The sequence below is a fragment of the Strigops habroptila genome, chromosome 9, assembly GCF_004027225.2.
Source record: "Strigops habroptila isolate Jane chromosome 9, bStrHab1.2.pri, whole genome shotgun sequence".
NCBI classification, from domain to species: Eukaryota; Metazoa; Chordata; class Aves; order Psittaciformes; family Psittacidae; genus Strigops; species Strigops habroptila.
In genome coordinates, this window is record NC_044285.2 from 14,264,731 (window position 1) to 14,276,440 (window position 11,710).

At 45.5% G+C, this 11,710-nt stretch overlaps 1 protein-coding gene across 1 annotated transcript in view; it reads right to left on the bottom strand.

Annotated features, from left to right (window-relative positions):
• The window catches only part of RFX7 (regulatory factor X7), a 49,755-nt gene extending 42,629 nt beyond the window's left edge, over window positions 1–7,126 (bottom strand). Inside the window, exon 1 of the mRNA XM_030497274.1 lies at window positions 6,794–7,126. Coding sequence (XP_030353134.1) covers window positions 6,794–6,939 — 146 coding nt within the window. The 5' untranslated portion in view covers window positions 6,940–7,126. The remainder of the gene's footprint in view (window positions 1–6,793) is intronic.
• Window positions 7,127–11,710: the final 4,584 nt, after the last annotated feature.

Below are 11,710 nucleotides of genomic sequence, written 5' to 3' on the forward strand. Positions count from 1 at the left end.
TGCTTCAGTATAAATCTGATCACCCAAACCTGAGCGGTGCCGTCATCTCACCACTTATGGTATTTTTTTCTGATTAATTTATACAGCATCTGGAAAATTGGGGGGAGGGAGTGGGGTGCTTTAAGTGCTCTTTTCAGCTAGAGATTTGGATTCCTGCTCTCCGGTGGCATACAGACACATGCAAATCAAATAGACCTGCCCCAAATGGCAAGCAACCCAGCTAGAGAGGCCTGGAAGGACAATCCTGCAATTCTGTGCTTATTAAGAACTCATTAGAAATGCTGCTCTGAGTCACAATGTCACATCATCTGACTTGCCTCAGCGAAAGGAACTCCTGCAGTGGAAAGTAAAATGTTTATGAAACAAGGAATTGCATATGTTTGATGCTGTGAAGTCAACAATTCAATGCACTCCTATGCATTTTAAATGAACAGCAGTAAAACTTCGCCAAATCTTTTATTACTTGAATATTGTTTTCCTCCCATGTAGTTTATTAGATCCTATTGTTTCAAGAAACAAAGACAAACAAAACCCACGAGCAAGAGTGAAAAATCCACTCTTCCTAAAAGCAGACTGCATTGCACAGATCTTGTTTTTTCTGCAAAGCTATTCCATCCAACTCAGAGCCTGGATATTCAATAAAACCTCAACTCCTTTCTCAAAAGGTTACATAAAGGTCAGCATTCATTTTATACAGGTTTATTTTCTAACCTTGTAAAAACGCGTGCAGACCAAATTGGCTTCCACACCTGCTGACCTAGAAACTCCACCACCGTGGTGGCCGTGCCCCGTTTTGGAAAGTTACTTCTCCTCCCACACCGATCTGGCACCGATCGCTGCGTGCCGCTGACCTGCCTGCTCCCGGCAGCCCGTGCCACAGAGGAAGGCTTTCCCAACAGCAAAGGGATGCAATCAGCAGAGAATAGTAAACGCTCTTTAAAGCCACTTTGGTGAAAAGGAATTCTTCCAGGGGGGCTTCCCCCAAAAAACAGGGTTTCCTCTGTACAGGAATGTGTAGTAATAGATACGGTGTACCTCGACCTTGTTCAAAGCAATGGAAGATCTCCAAATCAAACCATGGAGGGGATGCAGCAGCCACCCTCTAGAAAAATAAGTCAAGTTGGAAAAGTGACAAATGGTGGAGGATTTATTTCACCCAGTTCAAGAGATCTGCACCACAGATGGTTACACGCTGGCACACAGTTTAAAATTTGTTTACAGTCAAAGAGAAATAGGCACGTAACACGATCAGATAAGATTGTTTTATGGAAACCCTAGGAGATGGCCATCACCTCAGAAGTCCATTTTTCTCCACAACAGCTACAAGTGAGCTACCTTGACCAAGTGGCACAGAAACAGAGTCAAATCAAACAAATTCCACTTTCTGCCATTATCCATTTGCGGAAGGAGACCGTGAAGCAGAAGGACATGCTACCAAATGCTTTGCCCAAGGAAGGCTTACCTTTCCTGAAACCACTAAGAACTACTCTAAAATATGGTCAATATTATTAAAACATGCTAAACTTTTTTCCTATGTATTTGACTGCTTATACATCATGCTAGGAAACACATTGAGGACAGGCAAGTCTCACCATCACCTGTAAACAATGGCACCATAAAGCCAGGGAAAAGTGGGTTAGTGAGAAGAAATTTTTGCAGTTTTACACAGCATCTCTTAGCTGAGGGGCTCAAAGTATGTTTTCAAAGCAAGTAAACACACTTCTGATGATTTAGTGAAACAAGTGCAGCCTGTATGCCTGTCAATTACAATTATTAGCTCTTCCTCACAATAGTTACTCTTTTATCGAAGAATTGTAAGTTTTGTTTCACACCTCCAACAATAAATTAACCAGAATGAAGGAGGGAATGGTGGCTGGTGCATGGAATAACCACAAAGAATCTGTAATCTGTTAAAGGAAATTTAAGTTTTCCACTCAATTTTGACAGACCATTTAACAAAATATAGAGGTTTGGGGTTTTTTTGGTTTTGGCTTATTTTCTCTTATTCACTGCCTCCCTCTCCCAAACTATAGAAAAACTGAAAAAGAGTAAATGCAGATGGATTGTCTACAGATTAATCTAACCTGACTCAAGAAATCAGGGTGGTTTTTTAGGAAAATACATAAAGGTTGTTCTAGGAATTTCAACTGGAGAAGAAAACTACCAAAAAGGTGTCTGCACCTGCATTTGCAAAGAGCCTGAAACACATACCCCTTGAGCTTTCCTCTTCACTGCCAGGTATTTTATTACAAACATCAAGATTGTCAATCATTATTTCTGCTGACCTAACCATACAAATAAGTAGCAATTCCTATTATGAAAAATCTCCATGGCATTTCCCAATTTGCAGAACATTTGCTCTGCCAACAGCTAAGTGACTATCCACACTTGCTGACAATGCCTAATGAGGAGCAATGGGTGCAGTGGCAGGAGGTAGCAGGAATGAAGCGAGTCACCAGAAAGAATGGAGCCTCCTGAAGATTGGAAAACATTGGTGTTACGATCAGCTAATTTGGTTTTCCAGCACGATACCAAAAGCCCAAAACTAACAAGGGTACAATTCACTTTCTACTCCCCCTTCAACATGAGGCAAACTGGGCCTTAGGACATGTAATTTTGGCACTGCCCGACCTAGCTCATGTGGTTTTCCAATACAATTTCTAGCTAGAAGAGCAATTTGAGGACAAAAATTATGGATTTGAAATCCACACCCACATCCAAATGAAATGGCTGCAAAAGCAATGCTTTGTGTTTGCCACTCCATGCTGCCTGGTTCTCAGCTCAGTTTACACACAAGATACTGGAGAGGGGGAGGAGAGAAATTAATCTCTCAAGCAGAATTATTATATTCAAATCCTAACAGATGCCTTTAGGTCAAAAAGAGCTGAGATGCAGGCAAGGTGAAAGAAGCTTGGGCCAACCCATGCACAGATGCAAGCACCAGATTACTATTTACAACAGTAAACAAGTACTCATTGAAGAATCATCACCAGTTATTTGCAACAGTGCACAAGAAAACAAACCCGTCTGCACCTTCAATGTGTGCAGCTCCAGACTGGATTTTAGATTAATATAGTGAGCAGAGGGATTAAATTGCCTATAACTGTTGGTCTTTTTCTTTCATGCCAGTGAGAGCAGACCCTCAGCCAACACCATTCTCCCTTAGTCATCTCTGCATCTCAATCCTTGTTCCCCACTGCTTTTACATATGCACATCACTGGCTGTCTTCAGCTATAGGGTATCTTTGGCAACTTAATGTAATGTTGAATAGACTCGGTGTTCACCTCCATATGTCCAGGTACAGAAACATCATACTTATACATACTATATACAAATAAAACATGTTTGGTAATAAAGTACCCTCACCCGAAGAAAATAACTGAAACCCCTTTAGTCTACATGCTCAAGACAGCTGACATGGGAGGTTTTCCCTGCCTCAGGCTCTAATATCTGGACAAAAAGCTATTAATAAATATGAAAGTTTTAATGAATCTAAAGGGAAATAAACCCAGGCAGATTAAGGCCCACTGTCCAGTGAAGACCAGGGCAATTTACAAACCCACCCAACCTGACACTAATCAGCCAGGCTGGGCTCCCAAAGACATGCCCTCTCTGTCTAGACTTCTAATCCGTCAACGGGAAAAGACATCTAATATTATTTTTGCCCGTTTCATTGACACTGTAAGAACACATCCAACTGCCTCAGCCACTTACATACACAACACGAAACAAAAATTGACACCACTTTGCTGGATGAGCTCAAGTGGGGCAGACAAGAAAAAAAATGCAGTTCGACACTGATGAGCTTTAATTACTGTAACCAAAGAGCAGTTAAATACCTGCATGTGATGTTGTAATGCAAATAAATACTTTCTGATTTGTTTTTAAGCACAGCTAAGTAACTCTTCTACTTTCCCCTCAATCCAAACTAATGGTCACTTTATATGCCAAAAAACAAACTAAACAAAAAAGAAAAAACCAAAACCAAACCAGACTGCACTCCTAGCAAGCACATTTTTAAGTCTTCAGTGCATACACTGACCACGCCTGCAATTTTAAGCAGTAGGACTTAACCTGTTGTTTCATTTTAAAGGGACTCCACATGTTCACAACTACTTGAGATACTTCTGTCAAACTATATTTTAATTTAATAAACAGAATAAATTAAGTACGAGTTAATGAATACCTCATTGTCCCGCTTGAGGCCTACATCACACACTATATTTATATTTGTCTGTGCAGTGGAAGGACATGCACAGACTTGTTTGTGATCCTCAAGTCCAGTATTTCAGTAGCTGCTATATTTTGCTATACTATTTTCATTGACAATGCCATTTGAAGACTGAAACCCTTTGTAAAAAAACAAGCAAACAACAAACACAACCAACTAAAAACATCCACTATGCACAAACATGTGTAGGAGAAAAGAGGCAGGGGAAAACAATACAGAAGAGTACTAACCTAGATGTGCTAAACCCTTTGGGAAGCAAAGGAGGAACTGAACACACCAACCTGCCATCACACACAACTGGCATAGCAGGGGACAAGGGGAGGAAGAGGAGGGAAGGCAGAAAAGAGGAAGCTCTCTTCTGCATGTTACACCTAGTTCTGTCAACAGCAGAGCACTGCCATTTTCACAAGGAGCCTTCCACAATCTCTCCCACTGTTTATCCATCACCAGCACACAGCACCCAGTGAACAGAACAGCAGATCCAAGACTGCAACTACAGAAGGAGACTTTCCACTGTTTACTCCCAGTACAGTGTGCACGACTTCCCTGGCAATGCTCCTCATCCTTGCTGCTCAAAAACAACCACTGCATCTACATGAAAGATGCAAATTAACGTTAAACTCCAGCCTTAAATGAAGACTGCTTGATCACAACACAGAAACACAGAATTTCTAGTAGTCCCAAAGGATTTGAAGATATCAAATAAAATTCTTTTTTAGAAGAAAACCTTTTTAAATAACCTTATCTTCAAATACTGCATTTCAACAGTATAACCTGCAGGGAATGGATACTGCCTGAAAGCAGCAGGGAAGTCCCAGCCCAGTGCAGGAAGCAGGCAGCCAGGAGGAACACTCACACAGAGGTGAGGAACCTCTGTGAAAGTACCAGGAGACAGGGCTGCAAGGTGCTGGCTAAACCTCTGCTGGTCACAGGCAGTTGGCACTGGGCAAAACCCTGCATTCCTTTGTACCAAACATGGGCTCAGGCTACCCATTAAGTTTACCTGAATCAAGTAAGTAGCTTTCACTTAAAAGGCTAACATACATGCTCTTTTTTCCCTTGAGAAGAAAACCTATCATAAAAGCAGAGGTTTTACTTAGTAGCCATTTTGTCTTCAACTTGGACATGATACCTAATCTGAATGCAATGTAAACATGTTCTCTGAGGCTCATTTCCAAACAGCATGTTCATGGAAAGAAAAGAAAATATAAAAAGGCCATGACTAAATACCATAATAAATTAAGAGGGTGTGAAGATTTTGTGATCTAAACAGACAGGAAATTCTGCAGTTTGTATTCCTTCTCTAGGTCACATTGCAGAGAAAACCAAAACAAAAGGTAGCAAGTGTGGATTAAGGACAATGAATTATTACTGTTTAAATTAAAAAAACAAAACAACCAACAACCAAACAATAAATGCCATGTCAGTATGCCATACAATAATAGAATCTGAAGACGAAATTACATTTTGATTCTTTTTGTTTCCCAGCTACATCAATTCAAACCATAAAAATCTAATTACAGTATGAAGTATTACACAAGCTAGATCAGTATGTTTTTATTAGGATGAGGACATGTGTATAAATATATACATATGATGTGTATATATAAAGGAAAACATCATATATGAGTAACCTATACTTACAACTCCCAACTTTCACAATACTTTTATCAGCCCCCTCAGCCAAAAGCAGCTTTTAAAAACATAGGCAAAATACAAATGCTGCAGGTGACAGCTTCTTGCAGATTAAAAAACAAAGCCCAAGTGTTTTATTTGCAGTGCAAGCTAAACTCCATTTATCTCTTTCCCCAAAATGCACATAAAATAAATATTCCTAAGAAAAAAGTTGGTTTACTATGAATTTTGGTTTTATTTTTAAGAAAAAATACCCCCAAAACAACCGGATTCCTGTGCAGGAACTTGCAAACCCTCATCACAAGTTTCAGCCAAAATTGCATTTCAATTGCCAAACTGGAAACTCAGAGCAGAGGTTTACAGGGAAGCTGGAAAAATGCACCCTTACTGCAACGCTCTGCATTCCCTGCTGCACCAACACTCTGTGCTGGGGGTCTCACGTGAACGTGAAGAAAAACATGCATAGAAACAGGGTGCCGTGTAAGATGCCCACTAATTAAAATGCCTTCGGCAGGTGAGATTGCACCCATCCGCCTGAACAGAGCCGCCCCGTAACTACCATTATCGCCGCACACCAGCGGGCAGCACCACTAACCCACCCCGGCACCGGCGGGCTGCCTCATTCCTGGAGAACACCCAGCACCAGGCAGGGCAGCAGCGCCGACCCCGCGGCCGCCCGAGCGGCACCTGCCCGCGGCCACGCGTGTTTTCCGCGCTGCGCGGCTGGGGGCGCAGCCCCGCGCCTGCGAGGGGGAGGGGGCAGGCGGCTCCGCGCACCCCGGCACAAAGGGGCCGCGCTCCCCCCCTCCCCGCGCTGCCTCCGCGCCGCGCAGCGCCCTCTTCCCTCCCCCCCCCACCGCGTACCGAGCCCTGGCCTGGGGCCAGCCGACCCGGGCGGCGCGGCGGCGGTGGGGCCCGGCCCTTACCAGATGGAGCTGCAGATCTTGTGCTGCAGCGCGCTGGCCTCGCCGCCTTGCAGCCCCGGCACCAGGGCCGGCAGGGTCCCGCCGGGCACAGGGGTGCCGGCGAGCCGCCGCGGCGGCTGCCCCTCCGGCTGCTGCTCCTCGGCCATGGGGGCGCGGCGGCGGGGACGCGGAGCGGCGCTGGCCGCACTAGGCCTCTGCCGCAGCCCTCGAGTGAGTCGCCTTCCCCTGTTGCCCGGGGGACATCACGGGCGGAAAGCCAAGCCGCGTCCCGCCGCTACGCCGCAGGATGGCGAGCCCGGCCCGCGGCACGGCGCATGGCGGCCCGGCCTCCGCCGCCGCCCCCGCGCAGGGTCGCTCCGCGCTCCCCCCGCCTCGCAGCACCTGGCCCGGCCCGCCCCGCGCCGCCGCTCCTCGCCCCGCGGCCGCCGTGCCCGCCCGGGCGCCGCAGTGCGCAGGCTCGGCGCTGCCCGAGCAGACGGGCCGCCCCGCGCCGCCGCCGCCGGGGAGGAGTGGGGGGGGCCGGGGCCGGGGGCGCGGCCGGCGGCCGAGGCGGCGAGCCCGAGGTGGGGGGGGGGGGTCCCTGCGATAGCCCGGCCGCGGGTAGTGGGTGCCCCCGGAGCGGCCCGGCTGTGCGGGGCGGCCCCCGCTGCGCGCCGCGGCGAGAACAACACATGTGTGACCGTGCGTGTGTACGGGTTTACAGACGGCTGTCTGTATTTAGTGCACGTCGGTGTGCATGATCCGTACGGGTGCACCGAGCGCAGAGCTGCGCACTGGAGCCACGTGAAGCCCGGTCCTGCGGCGGCGGCGGCATTACATCAGCGGGCTGCACCACAGCGGCTGCCGCCGGCACCTTCCCCTGCCCCCCGCGCGGGCAGCTCCTCGAGTCATCGGCTGGTGACAAATAAAATACAACAAATTCCTCGCTGCTCCCATGCCCCTGAGGTGCCGCCAGCCATCGAGGCAGGCCGGGCCGCCCCTTGCCCTCAGCCTTCCGTGTCCCCTGCACGTAAACGGGGCTGTGGTGCCATGAGTCCCACGGGCCTTTACCTCCAGCTTTCTGTGGACAGAAAAGCCGGCTCAAGCTGCCCCTGTGTATCCCCTTTTCCCAATGACTCCAATTCTGCTAGTGTCCTGATGGGAATTCACAGTTTTCATGTTCAGCCCACCCGGGTAGCAGTCGGCAGGGGACGGACACACAGGTCCCCTTTCTGACAGTGGTATGCAAGAATGAAGGAGTGACATCCCAGCCTATGCTGATCACAGAAAATGTGGGCCAAAAGACAACGTACGGTGTAAAAATACATGGAGACGGCATTGCTAAATGTATGAGATGAGTATTTGCAAATTACTATGTCACCAGCCAAAGGGATACTTCGCTCACTCTCCACTGCTCCAAAATCAGAATATTAATGGCTATATCAATGATTGTGATTTTCTTCTCCTTATAAAGCTTATCATCAGAACCACAAAAACTAAGCTTTGTTGTTCCTGCCTCTTATTAAAAGATTTTTTTTAACTTTAACTGAGCATTTCTGAAGGGCATCCAACAAAAGAAGAGAAAACACAAGTAAAAATTGTAATCAGAAGTAAACAGAAAAATAATCAATTTTAAATCCCCAACTGTTATGCTTTTTGCAGGAAAACTACTTCGGTATGCATGTAAACTTGCACAGGAAGACAAAGGTGAATGTCCTGGGTGACATTTTCTAGTTTTGTGGCAATTTCTACTTAAGACCAATTGGATCAGCAGCGCCAGGGCTGCCCCTGTGGAGATCTTTAGTTGGATCCTGTGACATCTGCCTGACTGCAGCCACACCCACGGGGATCCCAGCCCTAAAAATGTTCTGGCCAATGCGTATCTATTAGTTCTGGCTGAAATTTATAGGCCTACACATCAGAATGAAGTTCAACAAACGTGGATCATGTTTACAGGATTGTAGACTATTACAGTAAATTGGAAAAAAAACCCACATCATTTCAGGGTTGCTTTCAGTCTAAACTAGCAGTGGGAAGACAAATTTATTATTTAGTTCCTCACAAATATAGTTCCCAGCCATGTCAAATTGTCATCACACTTATGTACAGCTGTATGGGCATCATGTAACCAAAAAGATAAATGAATCACATCTCTTCTGCAAACTGTGCCATGTTGGGCACAGGCTGGCACCCCAGCACCGCCACCATCCCCCTGTACTCACACCAGGTGTTTTAGGGCAGAATGTGATTAAGTTGGCACAGAGATTAAATAAGTGGGCCAGACTCCCAGGCTGCATTTTTGTGGTGGAAGTGGTCAGTGGGCCTCAAAAGCTATGTCTGTATGCCCATATCTCACCATCAATTCACCTTCTTTAAAAACAACACAACTTTTTTTCTGTTCTTTTTTTGGTGTGAAGAAACCTTTCAACTGCAAGCCAGTTTCTACTGCTGTGTTTGAGTAGTAGGCCCAAAATTAGACTGTAGAGGCCCGTAATGAGATCAGGGTCCCATTTTGTGTAAAAAAAGAGAGGCTTAGCAATAAAGAAGAATTTAAATTCTTCCTCTTAAAGAAGTTTTTTTCCCAGCATGAAGCTTGAAAGAAATAGTGCTGTGTTGTGTAGAGGTACAGCAGAGCAGCCCACACTCTGCTCTCCAATAGCCTTTTTCATATTAGGAATAATTCCCCATTGGTGCTTTCCCCACATTCCCTCAGTACGACTGACCGCGGGGTTTGGTGCAGGTTTGTTGCACTCCTGTTCTAACACCAAGTGAGGAATTTTTCCCTTTATGCAGTAGGCAGGCCCATGAACAGAGGCCATTTTAGCTGATCCTACACAACCCGCTGAGCTTGCCTAGTGTTTCTTGCAGTCTCCGCACTGCAAAATAGGTGAAAGAAAAATGGCAGCATCTTATACGCAGTTTACATGATGATAAACAACTAAAGTGGTGGACTTGGCAGTCCTGGGGTAATGGTTTGACTTGATGATCTTTTAAAGGTCTTATCCAACCTAGTTGATTCTATGATTATAAAGCAAAGAACAAATAGAACCAAAGTAATTGTGTAAACAAAGAGCTTGTGCTGACAGAATTAACTTGGATACACTGAGGGGAATTACTTAACAGCTAAGAGACGAACCTGAACTCAGATGGACTGACTGGAGGCCTCCAGGGAATATACACCAAGGACCACTAAAACTGTCTGCTGGAGTTCTTGTACCTAATGGCTCTGAACACCTTCATTTGACGCAGAGATTGAGCTCCTGGTCAACACTGTATGAAAAACATACAAAAAGTAATACAAAGGAGTTAATTTTAAGTCCCATTCCTGTAAACAAAGGCATGTGTGAAAGTTTAAGCATGTCAGAAACCTGTCCAGTATCTGCAGGACCAGGATCTTTCATGGTTTCTTCACATTTTCCAAATGTTTGTTTTTATTGAAGAGCAGCAGCTGAGCTCAGAGCAGGTAGGCCAGGAGCTTCCCTTCCTCCTTTCCTTTTTGCTCTGCAGACAGATTTTGCTCATCTAGAAACTGATGTTGCTGTATTAGCACTAAAATTCCTGTCTCTTCTAACTCAGAAGCTCTGGAAGCCTGCTGCGCTAGGCTGACGTACTCATTAGAGGCTGACCTTCAAAAGAGAATGAAAGAGCTGTTTTGGGGAAGGAAAGAGCTGGCCGTCTGCACAAAGACAATCTCCACCATGCAGTCCTGTGAGGTGGGAGCTAACTCCATTTTGCCAGGTTAATTCCAAAAGATGTGTTTATTTTTCCTCCATTTCTGGAGCTTAGGCTCTAACACAAGCCCTCTCTGTGGTGAAAAGTTTTGCTTAAATACTGTTTAACCTATTTTCCTGGATTTTCCCTACTGTACTTTACCATGGCTTTGTTTTGTTTTTTCTTCTGTTATGAATTGTCTCTGACAGTTGGGGAATATAGCATCTCATGCTTTCAAGGAGGAAAGCCTCACTACCCTTTCTCCAGATAGCAGCCAGCTCTGAGGGAAAGACACTTCTCCTTCTCTCCTGGCAATAGAGAGGGATCTGCCACCTCTTGTCTAGCACAAGGCCAGAGACTGCACACTGAGAGACTAACCTGAGGTATGAGGCCGATAAATAATGAAATTTTGCTATCTTTATCCTCAAGACAAATATAAAACATATTCTGTGAGGATAATTGACTTTAAAGGCTTGCTAAAAAAAGTCACTTTCCAAAAGCTTTAAACGCTGGTTCAGTGAACTCCATTTTGACGGCTTTTTGCAACTCTCCTTCCCTAGGGATGTCTGTCTCCGTTTATCCTGAGCTATGCCCAAGACATCTCCCTCTGGTTCTCTTTGTTTTGTTATCTCGAACCATGTGTAGCGCCTTTAAAATGAAGGTGCAATAACTGGTAATTCACCTAACCATTTTTAATGAATACTTCAACCTTTATGGTTTCAATGATAAAAAAAATATAGCCAGTTTACCTAGGAAACCTTCAAAATCATACCATACCAACTGACAGGGGAAACTGGGCTGTGTTCAAACCTGGTAGTGTAAAGGCGGCTATTTTCATTGTAATGAAATCCTACTTGACCAGAGGTTTGCAAAGCTCTGCTGGGTCTTGCAGCATGTTTGGAGTGGGTGCAAGTGTTATATGATGGGCAATATTGCAACATGGCAAATAACAGGAAACATCACCAAAAATGCTAGGGAAGTCTGAGGTAGGCCACGTGATCACGAGTCCTTCTCCAGCAAAGAAAGAGTATTAGCTACCACTCTGACTAGTTATGGAAACAGTTTTCTTGGCAAGCACAGCTCCAGTTCTCTGCCATCTATTTAGTCATTTGTATCCCTGCAAGGCAGTTTTAGGGCTCTAATGAAATGGGTATGCAGCCCTTGCTCTGTGTAGATGTGGACCCCTACACAGATGCCTGATCTTGTCAGTTGTCTCCAGAACCCAGA